The sequence below is a fragment of the Xenopus tropicalis genome, chromosome 8 (genome assembly GCF_000004195.4).
Source record: "Xenopus tropicalis strain Nigerian chromosome 8, UCB_Xtro_10.0, whole genome shotgun sequence".
Taxonomy (NCBI): Eukaryota; Metazoa; Chordata; class Amphibia; order Anura; family Pipidae; genus Xenopus; species Xenopus tropicalis.
The window spans coordinates 71,972,007-71,999,327 of record NC_030684.2 but is presented as its reverse complement, the minus strand read 5'-3'; the positions used below and the strand labels follow the sequence as shown (position 1 = coordinate 71,999,327).

The 27,321-nt window shown below is 39.0% G+C and overlaps 1 protein-coding gene across 3 annotated transcripts; it reads left to right on the top strand.

Annotated features, from left to right (window-relative positions):
• The first annotated feature begins 1,283 nt into the window (after positions 1-1,283).
• Positions 1,284-27,321, top strand: phf1 (PHD finger protein 1). 3 transcript variants are annotated; one of them, XM_012969487.3, is made up of 15 exons: positions 1,296-1,507; positions 5,288-5,478; positions 7,649-7,730; positions 12,245-12,340; positions 12,432-12,532; positions 12,638-12,786; positions 13,027-13,146; positions 13,819-13,887; positions 14,883-15,006; positions 15,750-15,817; positions 16,025-16,165; positions 16,289-16,403; positions 19,665-19,762; positions 21,341-21,418; positions 25,838-27,321. In XM_012969487.3, exons 2-15 carry the CDS (start codon positions 5,305-5,307, stop codon positions 26,079-26,081), a joined length of 1,659 nt encoding a protein of 552 aa, XP_012824941.1. In that variant the 5' UTR covers positions 1,296-1,507; positions 5,288-5,304; the 3' UTR covers positions 26,082-27,321. The 3 variants fall into 3 exon arrangements, with proteins under 3 accessions (XP_031747188.1, XP_012824941.1, XP_002938718.1); XM_002938672.5 differs by having other exon boundaries at positions 1,298-1,507; positions 13,051-13,146; XM_031891328.1 differs by lacking the exons at positions 21,341-21,418; positions 25,838-27,321 and adding an exon at positions 20,104-20,751 and having other exon boundaries at positions 1,284-1,507.

Genomic DNA, 27,321 nt, shown 5'->3' with positions numbered 1-27,321 from the left:
AATGTTGGTAATCCCCCCAGTAATTACAAATGCTAGCTTGATGCCTGGGCTGGTGCTCCTTTTCACTAAAAACTGCAATGGTCTGGGGGAATTTCATTCTATGTTTTTATCCTCCAGGTTTCTGGTCTGGGTGTGCATGTTAATGAAAAAGCCAAACTTGGAAGAATAGAGCTGGCTTTTCCTATCCTGCCCAGATCAGAAGATGCGATAGAAGAAGTTGGCAACAAAAGTACCCCAGACCAGTGAAGTTAATCTGGAGAACACCATATAGTACATAACCACCATATTGACAAAATGAATTAATGTTTTTGTGAATCTGACAATCTCCAGTTTAATGCCAATAATATTTCTTCCTCCCATTTCAGTTTATTCCACTTTTGTGAATTATTTCCCTGGAGAAAAACTGCTATCTGCTACATTGTTTCAGGATACATAATATATATCACTATACATAACACAGTTGATAATATGGTGTTTGTTTCCACACAAGAAACAACTTCCCCTTTGAGACTCACTTGCCATCTAGACACAAGCAGGAGCATTATGTGCATTATGTGAGTCCAAGAGGGTTTTACCATTCAAGATCTCTGACAGAACCTGTGTCTGTGCCACAACACATTAGCATTTGTTAAGTTTTCTTCACAGTGACAACAGTGGAAGTATCATGCATGTTGGTATGATAGGTGCCCACAGTGCACCGCTATTAAAAACATTGCAATGCAATACCAGGTGTTTTCACTGCCAGTGCAGTGTTGGACTGGCCCACCAGGAAATCTCCCGGTGGGCCCAAGTGTAAGTGGGCCCTCTTGCTCTGTTCTGTTCACACAGTAGTGTTTAATGCAAAGACAGAAGAAAATAGGATGTGAGATTAAGATTCCCATAGACAGACACTATGTAGTGACAACTAATTTTTTCTGTTTTCTACACCCTGATTTTGAGGAACAAAGATGCTACAGAGTCCAGGAACTGAAGACCATATAGACTTCTAGAAGTGGTTTATTAATGTTTTTCCAAACCTTCAGCCTTTCAATCTCTTTTCTCTTAAGTCACAAATCATACCAGAGTGGCCCATCACCTAGCCAGTTTCCCACTGACCTGTCACACCTAGCCTATAACATACTATAGGACAGGCCCCCTATACGCAGCATGCAAGTGGACCCCTAGACTCGGTGTCACAATAGCCATTGATTCAACAACTGAACGCTGCGCATAATCTTCTACAAAATCAATCTATCCCACTTTAAAAAATGCCAAAGCACGACCTTCAGATAGCCAGCACCAGGAGCGACCGCTTGCGCATGCGCGCCCGGGCATGTCGGTCCCTATGAAAAAGCATCAAAACACTTGGGTCAGACTCCTCAACCTTTCATGGCTGTCACCCCCGGGCACCGCCCGGTTCCACCGCCCTCAAGAAACTGCACTGGCATTTAGATCCAAGCAAATCAACGTCACGCGTGGGATGGGCTTGGAGCATCAAAAATGGCGGCCGCATCTAGCGGTTGATAAGGTACGCAGTTACTGAAAAGAACCTATATGATATGTATTTAATATGCATGCGTCTTATGAGGTGATTTTGTAAATGTGGACATTGGAAATATTTAACGTTTATGTTAGGCTTTAGTTCTGTCAATGTGAACTGGTGTAACCTGTTATCGGTACTCTAGTGCAATGCTTGCCATCTGCAGAGAGGCCAGGCTTTTCATTTGTCCCTGCATGAATACTGCTGATTGAGCTTCAGTCAGACCTCATCAAGTTGTCATGGCATGAGCTTATGGGGGCACTCATTCTCCACTGGCTCTTGACTCCCATTCCTGAAGACAGGTGGGCCACTCAGATCCCGTCCAGTGTGGGGAAGGCACTGGGCACGGAGTGGCCATCTGGAGAAACTTTATGGGTTATTGAGAACTGCGTATCTATTGCACGTCCTAAGTACATAGAAGAAGTGTATTATTCGGTGGGGCTATGGACGTGACTCATTTAAATTCCTACGCATCTTACTTTGTTGCCTTATTGTCCAAATCTTTTTATCGATAAATATTTTCCTTTGTACTACCTTTCTACATATTGAGTATTCAGTATGACACAACAATAGAGTTTAATTTGCTACACAATATTATTTTATTTTGCTATTGATTTGGCCCTTTATATTTATTTTTTTATAATGCTTACCGTTGTGTAGATAATCTATTTACATTATTTAAATTATTTAAACTTTTTTTTCCTGCAGTTTTCAGTTAGGCATTTAAAGTTATAGCACAGACTGTAGCTTGTCACTGTGTACCCCCTCTATCCACAACGTCGGTGCTCATGCACGTGCCCACCCATACCCATACATTGGCAAGCAAGGCAGCCTAGGGCGCCTGGCCGGCTTGGTCCGTTCCTGCTTATTTCTTTCAGTCTTGGATTACACAATCACAGCAAGCAGGCAGGTGCCGTTTTGGATCATCACATATGTTGTTTATGTACCAGAATGGGGGACCTAATGGCCATGCACTGGCTGCACAATTAGATGGTGAGGAGGAAGGGGGAATGTGAGGGGTGCAGTGCAAAAATAAGCTTAAAACTAACATACCTGCAGCAAACTTTGTAAAGGTAACTACATGACACCCAGATTATTTGTTGCGTCTATAAACCATGTCATTAAAAAGAGCTATCTGTTAAAGAAAACTTATTAGTGCTGGTAGTTCACTCAACAATGTTTTTCCAGACAAAAAAAACTTTCTTTTTCTGAGTATACCATATGCTAAACACCCCAAAATAATCTAAAACCAGTAAGTATATTTATGTAAGGCAATTGTACAATTACACAAGCAAAGTATCTATTGGGAGGCTTTAAAGGAGAAGGAAAGGCTAATAAAGAGTTAATCTCAAGCTGCAGGCTTACCTTCAGTTGTCTCAATAGTGTACTTAAGTTTCCCCATACTTTTCCCATTCAGATGATCAGAAGCCTCATAGGAAACAAAAAAAAAAACAAAAAGCTGAGCTCTGTATAGAAAATTCCAATAATGCAATGCACCTGCACCAAGACCTGAGTACATGCACAGTTAATAAGACTATGAGGAAGCTTCCTGCTGATTGGCTCAGATCACAAATTCCTAAGGGGGGGGGGGCTGGAGTTGTTAGCATTCTTGAGGGAGGGGAGAGCAGGAGGGGGAGAGAGGAGAGAGCTGCACAGACTCTGACATAGGAAAACAAAGATACAAAAAATCCTGTTTCTCAGTGCAGCGTTTCAGTGAGTGCTTATGGCTGTATTTACATAGACATCTCTGTGAGGCTACATTTTTTATATTGTTTTGTTACTTTTTATTACTTTTATTATCTTTATATTCAAACCCTTTTCTTATTCATCTTCCATTTTATTAATAATGCCGCCTGGTTGTTGGGTTTAAATAGATCCCAGCAAGCATATAGCTTCTAAATTTCTGAAGTGGAGGTTTGCTGAAAGAAAAAGTTAAACAATTCATAAACCATAAAAAATGAAAATTATCTTAAAATATCACTATCTATATTACCCTACCCAATAAGGGCCCACAGATTGGATAGAACATGTTCTTGTAACATTAGCTCCCCCTTTCAATATAGTATAACTGATTTTTATCTCAGTGTATTTATTACATGTTAATATGTACAGTGGTGTGAAAAACTATTTGCCCCCTTCCTGATTTCTTATTCTTTTGCATGTTTGTCACACAAAATGTTTCTGATCATCAAACACATTTAACTATTAGTCAAAGATAACACAAGTAAACACAAAATGCAGTTTTTAAATGAGGGTTTTTATTATTTAGGGAGAATAAAAATCCAAACCTACATGGCCCTGTGTGAAAAAGTAATTGCCCCCTGAACCTAATAACTGGTTGGGCCACCCTTAGCAGCAATAACTGCAATCAAGCGTTTGCGATAACTTGCAACGAGTCTTTTACAGCGCTCTGGAGGAATTTTGGCCCACTCATCTTTGCAGAATTGTTGTAATTCAGCTTTATTTGAGGGTTTTCTAGCATGAACCGCCTTTTTAAGGTCATGCCACAACATCTCAATAGGATTCAGGTCAGGACTTTGACTAGGCCACTCCAAAGTCTTCATTTTGTTTTTCTTCAGCCATTCAGAGGTGGATTTGCTGGTGTGTTTTGGGTCATTGTCCTGCTGCAGCACCCAAGATCGCTTCAGCTTGAGTTGACGAACAGATGGCTGGACATTCTCCTTCAGGATTTTTTGGTAGACAGTAGAATTCATGGTTCCATCTATCACAGCAAGCCTTCCAGGTCCTGAAGCAGCAAAACAACCCCAGACCATCACACTACCACCACCATATTTTACTGTTGGTATGATGTTCTTTTTCTGAAATGCTGTGTTACTTTTACGCCAGATGTAACGGGACACGCACCTTCCAAAAAGTTCAACTTTTGTCTCGTCAGTCCACAAGGTATTTTCCCAAAAATCTTGGCAATCATTGAGATGTTTTTTAGCAAAATTGAGACGAGCCTTAATGTTCTTTTTGCTTAAAAGTGGTTTGCGCCGTTTTTGCCCAGTCTCTTTCTTATGGTGGAGTCGTGAACACTGCCCTTAATTGAGGCAAGTGAGGCCTGCAGTTCTTTAGATGTTGTCCTGGGGTCTTTTGTGGCCTCTCGGATGAGTTGTCTCTGCGCTCTTGGGGTAATTTTGGTCGGCCGGCCACTCCTGGGAAGGTTCACCACTGTTCCATGTTTTTGCCATTTGTGGATAATGGCTCTCACTGTGGTTCGCTGGAGTCCCAAAGCTTTAGAAATGGCTTTATAACCTTTACCAGACTGATAGATCTCAATTACTTTTGTTCTCATTTGTTCCTGAATTTCTTTGGATCTTGGCATGATGTGTAGCTTTTGAGGTGCTTTTGGTCTACTTCTCTGTGTCAGGTAGCTCCTATTTAAGTGATTTCTTGATTGAAACAGATGTGGCAGTAATCAGGCCTGGGGGTGACTACACAAATTGATATTGAAATTGAAAATTGAAATTGATAAACCACAGTTAAGTTATTTTTTAACAAGGGGGGCAATCACTTTTTCACACAGGGCCATGTAGATTTGGAGTTTTTTTTCTCCCTTAATAACGTAAACCTTCATTTAAAAACTGCATTTTGTGTTCAATTATGTTATCTTTGACTAATAGTTAACGGTTTTTGATGAGCAGAAACATTTAAGTGTGACAAAAATGCAAAAGAATAAGAAATCAGGAAGGGGGCAAATAGTTTTTCACACCACTGTATATTACTCATGCTCTATTCATTCATGCTTGTCATTTACTCTTACAGAATTTTTTTAAAATGTGATGGAGGGACGGGAGCCCTCAACCCGACCCAGTCGTACCACACCTGCCAGTCCCAGAGTGACCCCTGCTCTAGTGAAACGGCCACGCTTCCAGACACTGGCTCGTTTTTGGGAAGGTCAGGATGTCTTGGCACGGTGGACAGATGGACTGCTTTATTTGGGGATAATTAAAAAGGTGCACTTCTTTCATTATTAATGTTTTCAAACATAGGTTATTATGCAACTCCATTATAAAATAATCATAAATGGGCAATCCACTCCAAAAGAAAAGTACCAATGTTTTCTAAAGGAAGAAAATATGATTATAAGCAACCTCAAATTTTGCAATGATTTAAAAAAAACAAAAAGTATGTACAGGTATTTGATCCCTTATCAGGAAACCCATTATCCAGAAAGCTCCGAATTACTGAAAACCCATCTTCCACAGACTCCATTTTAATCAAATTATTCAGAATTTTAAAACTGATTTCCTTTTTCTCAGTAATAATAAAACAGTACCTTGTAATTGATCCCAACTAAGATATAATTAATCCTTATTGGATGCAAAACAATCTTATTGGGTTTAATTAATGGTTTATTGATTTTTTTAGTAGACTTAAGGTAAGGAGATCCAAATTACGGAAAGACCCCTTATCCGGAATACCCTTGGTCCCGAGAATTCTGGATAACAGGTTCTATACCTGTATATATATTTATTAGTAAATGTGATTACTGAAACAGTATCTTTCTTTCCCTTCGTTTTGTCACCAGTTATCATGTTTAGATGCATTAGACCAAAATGCGTTAGAACACTAGTTGTGATGTCACAGCAGTAATGTAGATTATAACATTCTGCTGCTAATATTCCATGCCCCATCGAAGAAAATATTGTTATTGCTTTTATACAAGACAAATGGGTTAAAGCAACTTATTCTTCAAGTACTCAAAGGATATAAGCACAGGAGTCAGTTTTACTTTAAAATACAATAGTTACTGTGTTAATGACAAGGGTCATGCATTGCAGCATTAAAGTTACACTATAGAACAGCATTTGCAAGAACTCTGTGGCATTCAGATGCACAACTTAAAGCAATAAGAGATTTGAGCATGACTGTATGAAGTGCAGACTAATTGGAATTGACTATACAGACAGTTCGTATTTTAAACCTCTTTATTTCACTAATAATAACATTCATAGAGGACAAATCCATTTTTGGGAACATTAGGACAACATTTGTGAAAATCAACCATTGAAATGCATTATAAATTGGTGGGACCACAAAAAGCAATGGAAAATACAGGAAAACTTAAAACCAGTACATAACAAAGTTATAGAAAACCCCAGGTACCAAGCAGTCTGCATAACAGGTCCCATAGTTGTACAATATCTTATCTCCCCTCGTATCCTTACGTAAACAATAAAACATTGTAATTATGAATCCCAGGGGTATTCTGTAAAGCTTAATCTTCAATATGTTTTGGATTACTAACACATGTAGCATGTAAACACCCAAAAATTAAACTCAGGGGCATAACTTGGTCACACTGGTCCACCATTCAGAAAAATCTTTTGAGAGGGCCTAGCACTACCAGTCCCTCCTCCCCCACCCACCCCTGACCCTGCCGCTTTATTTAAGGTAGGAGAGGGGCCAGGGAGGGGGGACTAAGGTACAGCAGATCTCACGTTCTGGGCCCCCCCCACGAGCTGGGTCTGCTGTATATATTGTAACACCATGGATTAAACAATTGCATACAGATTTATCTACTGCAGAACCAATGTACTGTCAGTATTTTATGTGTCAGAGACCCTAAAATAAGTTAAAACCATATATTTTTGAAAATTAGCAAAAGTAAGGGATGGGTACCCTATGTAGGGATTGGGTTTCTAATTTGTTAGGAATCCCCACTTTCAGGTGAAAATTAGATTTGGGCAAAGTAGACATGACTAGAAAGGGAGGAGGTATCCAATGGCCCCTTTTTGTTCCAGTGGGCCACTCCACCCTGAGGGGAGGCACTTTGAGGAAGGATTCTAAATGAAATTTCTTTTATTCTTTAAACTACCTTGCTCCACTCTTTAGATAGGCTAAGAGAGGAGGACTAGGCTAGGCTATGAAAGAGTGAGCAGATGGTCTTGATGGCTCCTGCCTATTTATAGTCAGCTAGAATGAGTAATTATACTATGAGTTTACATAATCTGTTTAGCCAGACCTTTCTTATGGCATGTGCTCTTATATCCAGACATATCACATCATTCCTTTTAGCAATGGCCTTTTACTAAACTGAAAACTTGTAAAGTAGAGCAACTGCAGAGCAACTTTAGCAGCAAAGGGGGCAGGCCTTCTCAACTTTTCATCCCTCTTCTGCAGGTAGACAGTGCTCAGGAGACTTGTCTTGTGCGCTTTGAAGATAATTCACAGTTTTCAGTACTTTGGAAGGACATTTTTCCTCGTAAGTATGAAACTACATAGAATTCAGAGTAAGTTTTTAAATGTAATTTAACCTGTTACCCTTATTTTTAGGCCTATAAATCAAGTCATGATTATTGAAGGTCCACTTGTTTTATTTATTTATTTATCTATTTATTTCTGTTACCTGCCTATTGATTGTGCCTTATACTACTGGGCAACATTCACTCATATTAGTAGTTTCCGTGCACACTTATGTGTAATACTTTGGTGCACAAGGCAGTGGGGTGGATCTACTGCAATAGTTATTTATTTATGTGGATACAGAATTATTTTGCACGCCTTCTTTTTTTATATACACTATATTCATAATTTGTGCCCCATACAATAACTGCATGGCCTAGAATAATCATTGCTAATACACTTTTTAAAAATTTGTTTGGCACACACTAAGGGGCACATTTACTAACCCACGAATCGTCCGACGGCGTCCGAATGCGTTTTTTTCGTAATGATCGGTACTTTTGGAAATTGTCGCGACTTTTTCGTAGCCATTACGATTGCTTCGCAAAATGTTGCGACTTTTTCGTAGCGTTACGACTTTTTCGCAGCTTTCGCGCCGAGTACGAAAGTTTCGGATTCATTCAAGCTTCAGTATGGAGACTTTTCTTGGGCCAGGTTGGAGCTGCAGAGTGCCATTGAGTCCTATGGGAGGCTTCCAAAATCATGCTAAGTCTGAAAGTTTCGCCCACCGCTTCCGAGCGCTCAATACGAAAAAGTCGCGACAAGATACAAGCAAATCGTAATGGCCACGAAAAAGTCACGACTTTTCGCCCAAGTCGTAATGGTTACGAAAAAGTTGCGACAATTTACGAAAAGTCGTAACGGCGAAAAAAAAAATCGCAAAAAATACGAAAAAGTCGCAAAATGTTCGTTTTCCAATCTGAATTTTTCCAATTCAGATTCGTGCGTTAGTAAATCAGCCCCTAAGTAGTGGTTGAGCTAAGCTAAGTCCCAAGCTGCATATTAAGATATTTTCGGATCAATCAACATGTTTCCTTAGTAAGGAGGATTTTTATTCTATTGTGTACATCTGAGAAACTGAGAAATGGATGTACCAATGGGTAAATCAGCCTTTTTATTCTTTTTTTCAGAATTGATGCAAATAACAAAATTAGTCAATTTTTATATTGTTTAATATCTTTTTTTAATCTTGCTAGAACAATGTTGAGGTAGAGTTTTGCCTTCAGTGGTTTATCATTAATACATTTCCAGTTGAGAAGCAAAGGAAATACTCTTTTCTGCATGTCAAATTAAAGACATTTTTAGGGTTTAATTCTTTTAAGGTAATGGCACATGGGGCATTTTTATCTCTAGTGTTTTGTAGTTCAGTAGGATGGGGACAGATGTTTCAAAGTGCCCCTCTATTAACTTTAAATTGAAACCACCCAGCGAGGTGTCAGTCATGTCTGAAACTCTGAAACTTATTACCACATTATCAAGCAATATTCAGCGGCACAAATGTGCACTGGATGCATTCTGTTCAGAGATTATAAGAGATGATTTGGAACATTTTGTTCCCTGATAACTGACCTACAAAATGTTGGGGTGACAGAATGCTCCAAATTGCCTGATGTGTCATTTCCCTTAAAGGAGACATATAATATAAAAATGAAAATGTACCGTATATACTCGAGTATAAGCCGAGTTTTTCAGCACTAAAAATGTGCTGAAAAAGTAAACCTCGGCTTATACTCGCGCTTATACTCGCATATATACGGTACATAGATTTTCTGGCGAAACGCGATTGCTGCGCGCACACATCCCCCTCCCATGGATGACCTGCATGCACAGCATCATACGCACGGATTCTGCCGTGCGGTAATGCTCTTCCTCTATTGACTCCATTCTCAGAAGTGGCTGGATACAACAGCTTTAGACATAGGTAAGTGACGAGCAGCACCAGCATCGGCTTCTCACCAGGAACAGGCACAGTCGGGCACCGATGCGAGGCGCATCGGCGGCGGTGTCAGACCGCCGATGGATATGTGACAGAAGAAATGGCTGTATTAACTAAGGCACATATATAAAAGTCCCCTTTCCTAACTGGCTTGATGTAGCCATACACACAGACATTAACCCTCTGCATCAGTCTGTATAATGAGCATCTAGTGTACTAGATGCTGCCAAGCACTTTATTACACAACCCAAAGCTTTCTGATCCCACCGCCTGCTGTGAAATGTACAGTTCATTATCATCAGATTATGGCCACTGCTCAGCCTGTACCGTCTCTGCACATTGCTTCTCCTTGTAATACCCAGTAACCCAATAACAAAGGTATAGCATTCCTCCTATATTAAAAATATAATTCCCCAAGCCTAACTCTGTGTCTATGCTCTATGACCTTTGCTCCCTACTTCCCCTTTGTGTAAAAAGTTGTAAATGCAATGTGCACAAGCCCATTGGGACTCAATACTAGCCTACAGTGAAGTCAGAATTTATGAGGCACTGACACAGGAGTGAAGGTTTGCCAAACAAAGGGAGCAAAATTCACAGTGCCAAGTGATCAAGTAAATTTTAAAGGAATACTGTCATGGCTTTTATGGTATACTTTTAGTTCTAAATTACACTGTTTACATAGCAAATACAATTGTGTTCTTGAGCCAACAAATGTATTTTTTTGGTTGTAATATTGGTGTGTAGGCGCCATCTCAGTGCATTGTGCTTGGGTCTAAGCTTTCAGAAGGAGCCAGCGCTACACATTAGAACTGCTTTCAGCTAACCTATTGTTTCTCCTACTCCCATGTAACTGGAGGAGTCCCAAGCCGGACTTGGATTTCTTACTATTGAGTGCTATTCTGATACCTACTGGGGGCTGCTATCTTGCTCCCTTCCCATTGTTCTGCTAATTGGCTGCTGGGAGGGGGGTGATATCACTTCAACTTGCAGTAGCGGCTGCAACTCGAGTCAATAAGTTTTTCCAGTTTTTTTAGGTAAAATTAGGTACCTCAGCTTATATTCGAGTATATACAGTACTAGTGAATTATACTCCTCCAAATTATAGAAGGTTTCTGCTTTAAAAAAATTGTGTTTCGGACTAATTTATTGAGAAATTCCACAAAAAACCCCACACCCATCTGTTCCACTTTCTGCTGGCTGAATTCTCTGGATGTGCAGGGGAGCCAGCGGCTCTCAGTACACTGCACTGTAGGATAGGAACCAATCATCTGCTAGGCTGACCTGATAGCAAACTGAATCCTGTCTTTGCTTGTGTGAGTGCAAGGCTGTGATTGGCTATCCCCCTCTTGATGTGCTTCTGACAGGGACTGTTATGACACACCCACTCTTCATTTGAAACAAGGACAGAGACCTAATAGGATATATAGGAAGGTCCAATAAAGGGGTCATTTTTACAGACTGTATTCAGTTTTAGACCAATGTGAAATCAGCACCATATATTATTTACAACTGCCTACAAAATAGGGTTTTTCCATTTATCCAATATGTTTCATTTATGGTAAGTTCAACACTGAGATTTTTAACTTGTACAGTGTTATTTATAGGAGGCTTTTTCATATAACCAGAGATCCCTAAATTAAAAATTTGTTGCTTGCATGACAGGCTGTCTGAAACCACAAGCCACAAATGAATAATAAATAACAATGTGTTCCAGAAATTATTGACTTAAAAGAGAATGCAAGTCAAAATTTAAAAAGCATACTGCCCAATAGTCCTTCTATTATTTAGTAAAAACGCCACACTTTTGGCTCACCTAATCAAATATTTACTCAGTCACACTTACTGCACATTTTCTAGAACAGGCAGCCATCTCTAAAAAGGTATTCTCCCTCCCTTTCCCTCCTTGCTTCATACTGCACATGTGTTTCATTCCTCCCCCCCCTGCCAGATCCGCTTCTGATTGGCTGGTGTACATGTGTAGCTCAGAACAGGAGACAGGATCAAGTTACACACATGCTCAGAGAATAGGAAGGCTGCCGCTGGCAGCCTACAGGAAGGACAGAGATATTTCAGTGATGTCACTGTAGTCTTCACACTGCTGTAGGCTGCCAGCACCATATCTCAGAGAAGCAAGCAGGGATCTGGGAATTTAGATATGCAGTAAGTACTTAAAAAGAATGCCTTTAGACTTACTTTTAATTTATATTAACCTTTCATTGTCCTTTAAAGAGGACCTTTAAATTAACTTTTAGTATGATATAAACGAGGAGACAATTTACAGTTCGTTTTTTATTTCAGGTGTTTTTTTTAATATTAAGAGAGCCTAAAATGGGGCATAAGCAATTAAAAAAGTAGCAATAACAATATAATTGTAGCCTCATAGAGCAATAGGCAGACAAAGTAAGCAAATCGTTTAAAAACTATAACAGAAAATAAAGATCAAGTTGCTAATAAGAGGACATTCTGTAGCATACTGAAAGGTATATTGTAATTTTCTTTGCGGCATTTGATGGAGCTTTTATCTTCTTTATCAATGTGTGGTAATTAAGGGTTATGGTCAGGTTAACTCTCAGCCATTCCCTCTTTGATTACTCCAGCTGCCGTGCCTGGGAAAGAACAGCTGTGCTGTGTGTGCAACTCGCAGACGTGTACCCCAGACAACAAACTGGTTCACTGTGGGAAATGCAAACACGGTGAGGCTTACATTTAGTTTACCACCGCTTGTTTTTAATGTGGTGTCAGGACTGTTTTAATGTGATGGTTTCATTGTATGTGCTCACACAGCATATCATCAAGAATGCCATGTTCCTAGTGTCCCATGCGACACAGACTGTCCTGGAAGCTCCTGGATGTGTCGGCAATGTGTCTTTGCTGTGGCTACTAAGGTATGTTTGCTTTTGTGTGTGTCTGTATCTCCCTCTCTTGAATTTATTTCTGCCTCTGTCATTTACTGTTTGTCCTACTTTTTCTTGTATTTCTGTTTTTTACAGAGAGGTGGTGCACTTAAGAAGGGTCCCTATGCACGAGCTATGCTGCATATGAAGCTGTCCTTACCCTATCAGCTGAAGTCTTTAGAGTGGGACCAACTGCATCTAACAAATAAACAGCAATGTTACTGCTACTGTGGGGGGCCTGGAGAGTAAGTATGGTGTAAGTAACAAGTGTACAGAGGGTGGTGTTGGAAGGTATGGCTAAAGGAACTGGATGGCAATATTGGAGTAATGGGAGGGTGTCATTGCTGTGAATGTGAAGTAACAAGTGCACAGAGGGTGGTGTTGGAAGGTATGGCTAAAGGAAGTGGAGGGCAGTATTGGAGTTGTGGGAGGATGTAATTGCTGTCAAAGTGAATTTCTTTGTTTATATCTGTACATACATATAGACACACATATATGTGTCCCCTTAGATGGAACATGAAGATGTTACAGTGCTGCCGCTGTCTCCAATGGTTTCATGAGGCTTGTACGCAATGCCTAAGTAAACCTTTGCTCTACGGAGACAGGTGCGTTCCTTTGTATCCTAAGTGAAATGCTTGTATTTCAAAATCACTATGCAATGTTGCCTATTATACACTGTTTTTTCTCTTACTAATTGACCAGTTCTGCTGTCCTGCAGCTTCCATGTTGAGTGGTTGTAGTTTCTAGTTGCAGTGGCGTTAAAGGGGAATTATCATCAAATTATTTAATACACATACCATCTATCTGAAATAAGAAATTTTTGGAAAATCTGGCCCCAAATCCTGCATTAAGAGAGAATAAAGAGAGACTGTTTGCTAAAAGAGGAGTAGTGAAGAGTAACTTGATTATTTCTGAAACAGTACAAAATGTTTAATTTAAATAGTTTCTAATTTCCATGAGAGGAAGTGTATATAAAACTTCAATCTGCATGATAGTTCCCCTACAGAGGCCCAGTGTTAAAAGAAACTTTATAGCTCTTCCAAAATCCTTTTAATTTGACAATATATTTAGGGATTCTGGGAGTAGTGGCACATAAAAATCTAGGGACACAATGTTTAGAAAGTCTAAAACCATGTTAATTTGGAACCATGTCTACTGTATTCTATGACTGCAAAACTTATTTCTGTGTTGTCCATCCATTTAGTTTAGTCACTTAACTTTCTGTTCAGCACTCGCAATATTACAGTTTCCTTTCCACTTTTTCCTTAAACATTTAGGTTTTATGTTTTTGAGTGTTCCGTCTGTACAAGAGGTCCAGAAAACGCTTGGAGACTTCCCCTTGCATGGTAAGTTATATATATCTATATCCTTAAACAGATTCTTGATATGCCTTTGTTTAGCTTAGGTTGGGGACAGTGTGTCTTGTCTTTTTCACATGCTCCTTATGTTTATTCGGCAGCATTTGGTACCCTATGTTGCAGATGAATAAATCTAAGCACCTTGATCAATTAAGGGGCTGTAGTAATTGCAAGCTGCAGTTTACTACATAGTAGAACTAAGACTATAGATTTTGGAGTGTGCCCTCATCTAAAGGTATGCATGGGTGATCTATAACATATAAACAAACAAACACCCCCGAGGGGGTATATTTGACGAGACCATTGCAACACTTTTTTTTCCACGATGTGCTGTTGCCAGCACTATTGCAAGTGCTACTCTGTATTTGGCATTCATATATACTGGACTCATTTTAGAACAGAAACTATTGAAGCTTCGCACACACGAATGATTGTAACACATTCATTCGTATAAACACATCATTCCTGGGATAAAAGTCTATACATTATTACTATTTCCGGGACATAACTTTTGTACAATTGTTGCTTGTCAGTTAATGGGCAGAATATCATTTAATTTGTTATTTTTTCAACTTTAATCCTACAATTTAAATCTGAATGTTAGTTTTAGATTGTTGCATTAAAACATACGATCGATATCCAAAAGTTCGTCTTACAACAAATAAAATCTGAATGTGTAGAGTAACAATAAAAAAGATGTGTACAGAGCAATAGGTTTTTGGCTGCCGGGGTAAGTGACCCCCATTTGAAGACCAATTGCAGAATTGCTAGAAGTAGGACATTCTTTATCATAGTAAAAGTTAATGCAAAGGTGAATAACCCTTTTAAGATCCATCAGTATCAAACAATTCAAGTTTAATTCTAACCCCACTCTTCATCATACTTGTATGAATTTTCCTTTGTCCATTTCTGCTTTTACACATATTTCTGTCCCCCGTGTCACACTGTTGATTGGTTAAATTGTTTATTTTCTTTATATACAGGGTTGATGTTTCACATCTTGTCTTGTATCATCTCAGTATTTGTTGTAAGAAGAAATATTTTGACTTTGAGCGTGAAATTCTTTCCTTTGTTAATGAAAATTGGGACAGTTTACTTTTAGGAGAGGTAAGTAGCAGTGCCAAAATTATGATGCAGCAGTTATGGTTTTAACAGAGTCCCAAGCAAAGCATCACTGTTACTGGTTATGTCAATGCACTGTTTTAAAGCATCAGCCATCTCTCCCCCACATGGCCCAAATTAGAAATGGTCTCTCCGCAATCGTAAGAGCATTTCATGTAGCTCCCACTACTCTGGTTTTTAAGTCACATATCTCACCCACCCTCTTCTTACCACTCCCTAATGGCAGTGCATTTCACCTCCTTCAATTTGCGTTCCACCAGTCCAGTAATTTCTATATACTGATCTCTCCCTTTGGTTTTTTAGTTTGCATGGATTTGATGCCATTGTAAATACTATTGTATTTACTTTCTACTTGGTTTGGAAAGTATTGTGGTTAATTGATTCATAGCAGCATTGGGTTATTTTTGCACTGTACTAAACAATTTATATTGGCATTAAATTATCTAGCAGGAAGTTGGCAATACAACATGCTACTTTCCCTTGTGTGTAACAACTGAAATGAATAGCATTTGACTTTCACTGTGCACAAGGTGAAGAAAACAGCATGTGTGGCATAGCCCAAAGGGGAACTTCAGCTTCCCAAGTTTGTGTTTTCATTAAAGTGCTTTGACCACTCATTATCAGAAGAAATAATATATATTTATGCAGACTAGGACTCTGGGATAATTTTGTTATATAGTGCTAGGTTTCTATGATGATCCTTATTTCTTTTTTTATGTTTGACTCAGCTGACAGACACTCCTCGTTCTGAACGATATTCTCACCTTCTTCACGCCCTTACAGCCCAGAAGGATAGGTAAGAAGCCTATCTTTTGACTGAAGTGGGTCCTTTAATGTAGTTTTATTACTTCATTTGCCTGTTAACAACACTGGTAATACATTTTTTGAATGTAGACTTCGGTAATGTATAAATAACTACCATGTTATGTATAGACATACTAAATTTAATAATATAGGAATGAATATGTGATTTTTGTAGTTTTCAGACTTTGTTTTCCTTCAGGTTTATTTCTGGAAAGGAAATAAAAAAAAAGAAGTGTCTGTTTGGCCTACAGACCCGTGTCCCACCTCCTGCCCCACAAAGCACAGAATCTCAGCTAAGGCAGCAAGAATCTAAGGATAGAACTTCCACTCCATGTGTAAGGTGAGGAACCTTAATTTTGCACACACAAAGTATTAATGCATTTCAAAGCCCACTTTATATATCATACTGCATTGCTTGTCTTCCTTCCCCTCCCCAGCGAGCGGATATAAAGATCTCTTGCAGTTCCCTTGTAGGGAGGATGGGGATCACGAGACGCCCCACACACAGGAAGAGGACCCAGAGCATAGAGAAGCAGACAGGAAGGGAGAGGCAGAAGCTGTGCAAAGCTCTTACCCAGGTAATAGGATTTTTTTTATATAACAATATAATCATATTTAGATATTGAACCTGTAGATTTTGGCCTAATAGAGGCCAATGTTATCCTGCAAATACAATAGATTTGAAGAACTGTTTTGGGATGCTAGCAATGTATTTTTTATGTATTACTATTATTATGTATCCATTTATTCCTGCTTTACAGTGCTGTGTATAGTAGTACTATATAAATACAATATACATACATACATACATACAATAACACTTAAAGATCTATGACCCGTACAAAAGGACTGGTTCTTTTATTTATCATGGAAGTTTTTTGACTTCTAACATTGTTATATTTTATACTGTTGTTCCCTATATATTTTAACTTTTCTCTCACAGCTACTTGGGGGACACAGGAATTGTGGGGTATAGCTTCTACCACTAGGTGGCAGTACACTAGTAAAAAAAAGTCCTCTCCCTCAACAGCTATACTCCTCAACACAGGAGGTATGGACAATCACAATGATTTTTTTCTGCAATTCTGGACTGGCCAGGACTCCAAGGGATGTTCCTGCATAACTACCTAGGTAGGATGTCTCCAGGCTTCCCCTCTGCTGAATCTCCCTTCCAGGGCCATAAGTCACAATACTGGCCACTTAGTGTTGCCTGCACTTATCCACAGTAGCAGATAGCAGCTGGAAGAAGGGTAAGCATGCCTCTACACGGAACACTCGCCTCCACTGGTGCCTTGTTTCCTAGACACTTGCTGTCCATGCCACATACTTTGTTTTGTGAGATGTTCACAACTAGAAGCTTCCATACCAATCGTGGTGCAGGCACCAGTGACTGCAACCAGGTGTCCTGCCGCCCCACTCCTTGCTGCTCCTTTCCTCATTGTGCACAAGTTCAAATTTCCCTTGGCATTGTTTTCCCCTCCTTGGCTTATGCACAGGGAGATATGCCCACCCCCTTCTCCTACCTGTCTGCAGGAGGCAGGACACAACTACAACTGTCTCTCCACTACTTCTACTGGGCTTGATGGCTGAGGGGGGTTGGTGAGGGCTTTATACCCTGTGTAAATTTTGGCCTGCGCCATGTGCTTCAAAATATTGTCTGCAAGGCATAGGGGCCCTCTCATTGCTTTGTGCAACCCCGCTGAGGGCCCATTCTGCGGGGGCAACCAGTCAGAGCAACATAAACCTCTTCTCAGCTGGCACTTGTGGAGGGCAGCTGAGGTTGTTTCAGGGACTATTGCTTGCTCATTCTCAGGATTCATGGGTTTCTTCCTAAAACACCTCCCGGAGTTTGCAAACCTCACACTTCACCATTTCTTGGTGTCTCAGTTACCCAAAGAACCCATTTGCACAAGGTTTCAAGGTAATACAAGATATGCTGAAGTCTTCCATCATCACTCCAGTTCGGATATGTTCATGGTCCCTAAATAAGACAGTTCTCTTCATCCTGTCTTAGACCCCAAACACTTGAATAAATTCATTAGGCCTGCAAATTCAAGATTGAGTCTCTCCGCTCAGTCATTGTGGCCATGGGCCAAAATGAGTTCCTGGTGCAACTGGATATCAAGCAAAGCTATCTTCATGTCCCCATTTTCCACCCCCATCATTGATTCATGCTCTTTGTCTTCCAAAATCGACACTTCTAGTTAACATTTTCTGCCCTTCGAGGGGCCTTGGTCCTCCAGGTCCTCACCAAACTGATGAGAGAGCTCCAGGTTTTGTTTTTGTTGTACTTTTCCAGGAACATCTGGCCCTCTAGCCAGATGTCACAACCTTCATTAAAGGTGCTGCTCATGTGGCTTCACCCTTCAAGTTTTTGTGCCCCCCCCTTGGGACTTTAACCTGGTGCTGAGGGCTCTCTAGGACTCTCCATTTGAATGTCTTGCTTCTGTTTTCCTGCCTTGACTCACATGGATAATAGTAGCAATTTCCTCAACAAGACGAGTATCCAAACTCAGTCGACCTTTTTGCTGGTCTCAGTTTCTTATTTTCCATCTTGACAAGACATTTCCCCATACAGTTCCTTCCTTAATAAATCCCACATAAATCAAGAGATAAAGTCATTCTAGTCACTAACTTGTTACTTCAGGCTAGGGCTACACTTTTTCAAAAAATCCACCAACCTCATGAACTGCCTGCGTTTTGCTAAGACTTACACAAAAGCGCATGCGCAGTAGAGTAAAAAGCCGACTTCTCTGTTAAAGTTCGGCTTTTCACTCTACTGTGCATGCGCACACAGCGCTACAGGAAGGAGGAAGCGCTGGCAGCTACCCCGGGCTGGTGCTGTTCTCTCTGAACAGGGGCACCAGCCCGGGGTAAAAGGTAGGCTATTGAAGTCACTTGGGGGTGCCTAACATTTTGGCACCCCCAAGTGACTTTGCCTTTCCTTCTCCTTTAAGGGCACTATTGAGACAACTGAAGGTATGCCTGCAGCTTGAGATTAAATCTCAAGGAAAAATTCTTTGGTACCCATGCATACACTAAACTAAATGTAACACCCAGCGGAGGGGAAGAAGATTTGTGGTGCAATGCTTCAAATGAAGTACACTGGGCTGGTGCATTTTTGATACGAAGGAACACCAGCATTTAGAATCACTGAGAGGTGCCTAATGACTTGGACTTAATTTTACCTTTGACGTAAACCCAAAAATTAAGCATCAGATATACATTAGTTATTTTCCAGCAGTTTAAACGTTATTTGTAAAAGTAATTGCAGTTCTCTCTGACTATTGAAACAATGTATCAGAAGCCAACTGATAACAACTGTAAAGAACATAACTTAAAAACTACTAAAATCTTTCATTAAAATGCAGATTAAAAGTTACTTAGAGTTACATTATGTGAAATGTGATTGTTGGGTTTAAATCCTCTTTAAGTTGACAGATATTTTAAATCATTGCTATGTAGAACCAGAAATTTGCCAGACTCCCTCCTTTGTTGCTGTACTATAAACTACGAAAAACGGGAACACAAAACTTCTGGCACTCTCTCTTTTACTAAGCCACTGACTGACTTGTGCAGTGGATTTAACATTTCTGGAGGGATAAACCTGTAAGTTTTATGTGTGTGCACCATTAAAGCTGATGGAATGGAATGCAGGTGAGACTATTATACACAATTTGCTACACTATCAATCACACAAAAAGACCTATATGATATTCATTTTTAAATAAAAAATTGTTGGATATAGTACAGATGATCTGGGGATGAAATTGTATGCTAAATATGCCATTTTATCTTCTGTGGTGCAATTGTTTTTTTTTTTTAATGTCTTTGTATAGGATGTTGTGCAGAATCCATTCAGCTCTAACCAGGAGTACCAGGGATACCGCGGGAGCGCATACAACTTTAGGCGAACTGGAGCACGCTGTTTGCAGAAGTAAGGATTTTAGACAATATGTGTTATTAAAAGCTCTGGGAGCAAAATAACTGTCTATGGATTTTTTTGTTTTTTAAAATTTGAAAGTGATTGCAGTTCATTTCAACATATAGCAAGTTATGAGAATCAGTAGAGTAATGGTACAGGTATCTATTGATAGAAGGATTTGAACTATTTCTGGTAAATAGATTCCATAACTTTACCTAGTATTTATCATAAATTCATTTCTGAAGAATTGAGCACAGTGTAATATTTGAAGGGGCAATACATTCACAGTGTGACACAGTAGAACAGGACTGATGATCACTAGCTCTTCTTGCTTTGCTTAATGCTTCCAAAAGAAAAGAAGCCAAAGGTTGGAAAACCCGACAGAACTCTGGAACTAGGACAGGTAATTGGGGCACTGAGTCAGAAGACATAACTGACAGAGGGCTCATTGCCACTTTGGACTTGTGGGGTATATCAATATTTTATAAAGCATTGTGCAATAACGGCAAGTTGCAGGATCCAGCATCTTAATGTGACAAAGTTGCTACCAACATATCCACTGTGCTGGTTATGTTTGTTATGTGGACAGGAAAATCTGTGTAGCCTGTATTAATCTACATCCGCATGGCCCCATTTAAATAGTATCAAGTGGAACACTACTTCATTGGTTAACTTTTTTCAACTGATTCATTTGGTTTATTCAGTGTGATGCTGGTTAATCAACTTCATTAAAAGAACCCTTTGCTGCTAGGAATTGCAGAATTATTTTGGTAAAGTTAAGGCAAGATTTATACCTATGATAAAGACATTGGCTGTGAAAACCTTGTTTAAAAAAGAGGTAATTGCGTCTGGTGATTGCCTCAGACAAAATAGTAGGGAGTTGTCCTAGATCACATATTGTGAAACCTTATGAAAAGGTTATGAGATGTTGAATAAGGGTGCCTGAGATGGGGTCAGAGTAGATTTGATCATGATCACTTTACTATATATTGGGGGTACTAAATATTGTCATGTTTGTGTAAACTTCAGTAAGTTTATATATATATATATATATATATATATATATATATATATATATATATATCTCTATCTATCTATCTATCTATCTATCTATCTATATATATATATATATATATATATATATATATATATATATATATATTTAGAGCTTTGGGTACCGGTAATTCTAGCGTTTGGCCCTGGGGAATTATAATGATGGGCATATACGACTAGATTTTCTAACCTGCCCGATTGAGATCTGCCCGATTTCAGGCCAGATATCGGGCGGGCAGGCCCGTCGGGAGTGCCCATACACGGGCCGATTAGCTGCCAATTTGGTCCAAGGGACTGATATCGGCAGCTACTATCGGCCCGTGTATGGGGACCTTAATTTACTTCATTTTTTATTTGAGAAAACCACTGAAGTAAACAAAGCTAAATGATTGAATGATTGGCTGTTGCGTCGTACTTTACTGAAAGACATTGCCTGTATATAAGTAAATGAGCATTTGTATTTTTGGCTTTCACAGGCTTTCACGTTGTATTGCAGTATTGTATTGTGCTGACCTAATTGTGTTATTTGTTTGCTAGCCCTCCCATTAGGATGTTCGCCTCTTTCCATCCGTCTGCAAACACCTCAGGGTCTGTGGCTGCATCACTGCAGTCCAGGTAAGAGAGGAAAAATTGCAGAAAAGTATGTTTTGTTTCCCAAATTTATTTTTAAGAGAAGTGAGCAAACCAATAATCATGAAGAACATAGGACAGAGTTCAGAGACTCTTTCCACAGAATGGAGTTAAAGCAATATACAGTCATATAAAAAAAGTTTTGGGACCCCTCTTAATTTTTTGGAGTTTTGTTTATCACTGGCAGAGCTTTCAAAGTAGCAACTTCTTTTTATTATATAACATGCCTTATGGAAACATTATTATTTTAGCAGTGGCATAAAGTTTATTGGAATAATAGAAAATATGGATCATAACAAAATTAGACAGGTGCTTAAATTTGGGCACCCCAACAGAAATATTACTTCAATACTTAGTTGAGCCTCATTTTGCAAATGTAACAGCCTCTATAGTCTTTGATGAGTGTCTGGATTCTGGATGGCGGTATTTTTGACCATTTGTCCATACAAAATCACTCCAGTTCAGTTACATTTGATGGCTGCCGAGCATGGACAGCCTGCTTCAAATCATCCTATAGATGTCATTCCTGAATATTGTAATTCTCCCTCTGCATAAATGCCTGTGTAGATTTCCAACTGTGTTTAGGGTCATTGTCTTGTTGGAATATCCAAACCCTGTGTAACTTCACAGTCCCTGAACTAGCCCCACAGCATGATGGAACCTCCACCAAATTTGACAGTAGGTAGAAGGTATTTTTGTGACAGTTTAAACCTCTGAGATAACTTTTTGTAGCCTTCCCCTAAACCATGATACTGAACAATCTTTGTTTTCAGATCTTTTGAGTTGCTTTGAGGATCCCATGCTGTCACTCTTCAGAGGAGAGTCAAACAAAAGCACAACTTGCAGTTGGCCACCTTAAAGGGGACATATAGGATAAATGGGAAAACCCTAATTTTGTAGGCAGTTATGAAAAATATATACGGTGCTGGTTTCCCTTTGGGCTAAACATTAATCCTATCTGTAACAATGGCCCCTTTATTGGAGTTACCTATAGATCCTTTATCTTCTCTGTCCGAGTTTGAAATGGAGAGTGGGCGTGTCCTAACGGTCCCGGCCAGAAGCACAGTAGGAGGGGGGAGAGCCAATCACAGCCCTGCACTCCCACAAGCAAAGACAGGCTTCCGCCGGCTCCCCAGCTCATCCAGAAAATTGAGCCAGCAGGAAGTGGAACTGATTGGCGGGACTAGTGAAGTTTTGGTGGAATTTCTCAATAAATCAGTCTGAAATACAACTTTTTTAAGCACATTCCTTCTATATCTAGAGGAGTATAATTCTCTGGTACATTAAATTTTTATAGGATATGTCTCCTTTAAAGTTCAAGGCTTAACAAGCTAATCCATCTATTTTGGTGTTGCCAGTAATCAGTATTGAGCAGTTACATGCATTCAAATTACCAAAATTACAAGGATACCCAAATTTTTGCACTGCCAGTTTTTCACATTTGATTTAATTACATACAACTAAATACTGCTTTACTAAAAATCTTTGTTCAGAAAACACCCCAGAACTCAGATGTTCCTGGGAAATGAAAGACACATTTTTGTTGAAAGTGGAGTAAATTATTATGCAGGGTGAGAAGGGTTACAAAACTTTTTCATATGACTGTATAGCATTAAAAAATATAAATATATATTTAATGTATTAAAAATGTGTTTTAAAAGATTAACAGTTAAGTTGAATAATTGTTTTCATTTTATATGTAATACTTTTTCTTCATCATTGTAAAAAATCACAATTTTTGTCTCCTCCATCAACTTTACCTTATTGTATATAACCTTTACCCTAATCCCACTCCAATTTTTCTGGGTGTAAAGACTTAAAAGAATAATTCGAATAGTCTTAGTAGTCTTAGGCTAAAATATGGTCTGGCCTAAATAGAATTAAAAAAATAGAATGAGTGTTTTAAAGGGTAACTGCTTTCCAAAAAAAAGTACCAGTTTTTCAGTGGTTTTAGAGTTATTTCTAAAAGTAATTGATATTAAAAGTAGTATTTTGTCCCTTTTTTCTTTTATGCACTTTTGCTTCTGACTATTGAAACAGTGTAACAGAAGCAATCTGATTAAAAGACCTGTACGAAGTGGATAACAAATACTGCTTTCAGTTGTATTAGATGTACAAATAAATGTTGTAATTAATGTAGAGTGCAGAAAATAGCCTTTTCTTTTAGCAATACAGCAAAGTCATTTAGCATAACAAATCCGCTATATCCAGCAGATAAACAGTGATAATTTGATAATTTGTGATTTTAACAGAAAGTGAACTCACAGCTCTGTGAGTGTCCTGTGAAGCTCTCTCTGAAGTCCGCTATGCTTTAAACCCATCTGATTAGGCAGCTTAGATATACATACATACATACACACACACACACACACACAGGTATGGGACCTGTTATCCAGAATGTTTGGGATAAGGGGTCCATCTGTTATTTCCATATATTTGTGCCCTTTGCATAGGGAACTTAATTCCTCTAACAAAGCATAGAATCAGGCATTTTCCCTCTCTACAAGTAAAGCATTGTTATAATTTATCATTTTAAATGTACCTATGACAAATAATTTGTAAGGACAGCTTGAGATAGGTGGCCTCTAAATATCAAGTTGAGGTCTCCGCGAAGGAGCCAAATGCAGGGTTTATGATTTTTTACGATCATTTGTTATTTAGACAAGCAGAACATGATGCAGAACAGAGGAAAATCTGAGAGATGGATAGCATTTCTCACACTTTGGTCACAGTTTGAGTTCTTTCTTACCCTAAAAAAGAACAGGATGCCTGCCAGAACACAAGTCAGTTTACACCCAACTCCCGTGAATAGTCCTGTCTTAAAATGCCACAAGACTGCAGACAAGTAAAGAGACTGAGCCTTTAACTACTCCTATGTTTCTAAGATGATGACCCACCTGGATAATTAAAAGTCAGATTTATAGGAGTGCTGCATTAACAGAGACAAGTTTCACAAGTCTTTGGTTTTCTGCAAGAGCGTTTTAGTTTCTGCGCAGTGGCACACGGGAGATTAGCCGCTCACAATTAATCTCCACTATTGCAGGCGACATGCCATCCCACCTGCAAGAATGTAAATTGCCAGTGGGCTGGTATATGCATCGCTTTGTTCGCCTGAAGTTGCCTCGCAAGGGCAACTTCGAAAAACCGAAGTGACACATCTGTTATCCCGCGTTGGGAAGATTAAGGACACTAGTCCCTGGGGTAACAGGTAAACAACGGTAAACACTGGTGGTTACTAATAGGGATACACCAAATCCACTATTTTGGGATTTGTCTGAACCCCGAATCCTTTGTAAAAGATTCGACCAAATACTGATATGAATTCTAATTTGCACATGCCAATTTGGCTATGGAAGGGTCTTCATGGGCCTTGTGATTACAAAGCTGGCATTGGTTAGACATTCACTCATTCCAACCGTTATAATTACATTTTTGACTAACTATTAGAAACATTTTTTTATTTTGCAGGCCCTATCTATTTACCCAGTTTTATATTACATTCAACTATAATTTAGGGCAGTGGCACATGAGGAGATTAGTCGTGGGTCTTTAAACAAAATATATAAATATATATTGCATTAAACAGCCCTTATGCAATCCTCTTTGCTGTGGGCTTCCAAATAGTTTTTTCCAGTTGATAAATACTCAATGCGTAGGGAAGCTGCTCCTTCCATTCAGCAATCAGTTGAGTTTAGAAAAACTAAACTTAGGTTATTTATAAATTATGTCCCTATGTACATAATACATTTATTAATATTCTGTATGTATTTTGTGTTACTTACCAGTATCAAATTGAAAGCTAGAAACAATTTTTATGTTTGCTGGCATTCAAAAAAGAACACAGACTACATATACACATATACTTGAGCTTTACTTCTCCACTTACACTCTTTATGGCTAGTTCTGCTGATACCTTTACTTTCCGTGCCCCCTACTACACATTAAGAATGTTTCCAACCAGTTCTTTCTATCAGGGAAGCCACTAGGGGCCAGTTATTGCTGTTGACCTGTAAATTAAAATACTGTATGGAAAATATCACACTTGTATGGGGTCCTAATTGAAAAGTGTGATTGTTTTGTTATGACCAAATCTTTAACGCTATATCATCACATATTTTTAAAGTGGGGAGTTGGAAGCATCAGAGATTTTTTTCCTTTAGACTGGAAAATAAGTCTAAAATGGAACTGTTGTTCCAAGAGGTACATATAAAGCAATACGTCGAAATTCAAGATTTAACCACAGCAAAATTGACTCTTGACAAGACTGGATAACCTTGTAATCGTTGCAACTAGATTGCCCAGCATGGTACTACCTGATGTAGTTGGTGTTTTTGAAGATGTGAGTGCTGGGCAATTCTTTGGCTTATTAATTGTTAATTTCCCCTTGCCTTTTGTCTCTTGCAGTGGAATGTCTTCTGAAGTTCAGGACCCTCCACTACTTGGTGAGATGATGGAAACTGCTGGTCCAGCTCCTGCCTCCCTTAGCAGCCCCCAGGTCACCCCTTCTTTGCCTTCCTCATCTGTATCTTCAGAGGGCTGTGCATGGCTTGGATCTACAGAGCCAGGCATGCGTGTGTTGGCACGTAGGGTCACTGCTCAGGGGGCAGTGCAGTACCTCGTTGAATGGGGAGGAGGAGATGTCTTTTGAAAGCTTAGATAAGCTTATGAGAAACTTGCACATGGATGATGACTCAATTTTCTTTGTCTTGCATTCTCTTCCTGCAAAGATCCCATGTCCTCCACATAACTACTCTCCACGGTTTACTATGAACTCTCCCTCTAAAAGCATGTATATAGCAGTGCCTGTGCTTTTTGTTATGTCATGTGTGTTATTTACAGTGTTAGCTCCCAAAAGACTGCATTATAATAGGAGAGTCTATTGCAAGAGCAAAATCTCAATATTACGCCTGTTCTGTTTCATAATTTCAGGACATTTTAGTGGGATTGGCTTAAAGACAACATTTAACTTTAGCCTTGCAATTCTGTCGATTCTGATGACTGGAGATATTATTTTTTTGGGAAGTCCTGTTAAAGGCATATTTAGGCGCACTGTCTGGTGAAATTTGATGCTTTGCCCCACTTGGCATCTGTCTTTAAATCAGAGTTCACTCTTTTGTACCAGTTTATGGCTGGTCTGGAACTGATCATTGAACTTCCTGAAATGTAGCCTCACAATATGGGTATAAGTAGAGCACTTACAGTTTAATTGTAGGATATGATTTAAGTTTTAGATCTTTAAGGATTTTTTCATTTGACAGCTTTGAAACATTGCACCTACAATATCGGAAAATCTCTCATTCTGTTTTTAAGAGTTCACATAATACATGTATATGTCACAACATGCATTTTTCACATAAAATTCTATGTAATAGAATATCTGCTGTGGTTCCAGTAAATAAGTGCTATGGAAGTTTTACCAAACTTAGTGGGCGCACAAAGGAATAATGGTCTGTCTACATGTGACAGCCATATGAGAACTTTTTTTTTTTTTTTTTTTTTTTTTAATCCTACGGCAATTGCTTCCAGCAAGTGTCTGTAGGATGGCCTGAATATTAAAGTAAAATTGAAATCTGTTTGTTACCCTATGATAGTTATCCAGCATTATAATCTTACTTCACCTTGTGTGCCATTTTTTTCTGAATGTACAGAAAATACTTGTTAGACATATAAGAATAGGGAACCAAGTAATTATATATGATTGTGCTAAAGCATAGGAACAGTTGTTTAAATTATTGAAAAAGGCACCTCCAAATTTGATGATGGCTGCCTGTGATGTCTAGTGAACTTTCAGCAAAACATTTGTTCTCTGCATTTTATTACCATGGCTGTTTTGTATCTTTCTTTTTTAATTCATAATCTCTGGCATAAAGAGTGTTTTCTGGTTCTTC

Bases quoted from the DNA above. Each gene is read 5' to 3' on its own strand.
- phf1 (XM_012969487.3), top strand. From the start codon at position 5,305: ATGGAGGGACGGGAGCCCTCAACCCGACCCAGTCGTACCACACCTGCC. The intron at 12,341-12,431 runs GTGAGGCTTACA...GTGCTCACACAG, and splicing joins CTGTGGGAAATGCAAACACG to CATATCATCAAGAATGCCAT. The intron at 13,888-14,882 runs GTAAGTTATATA...CTTTATATACAG, and splicing joins TGGAGACTTCCCCTTGCATG to GGTTGATGTTTCACATCTTG.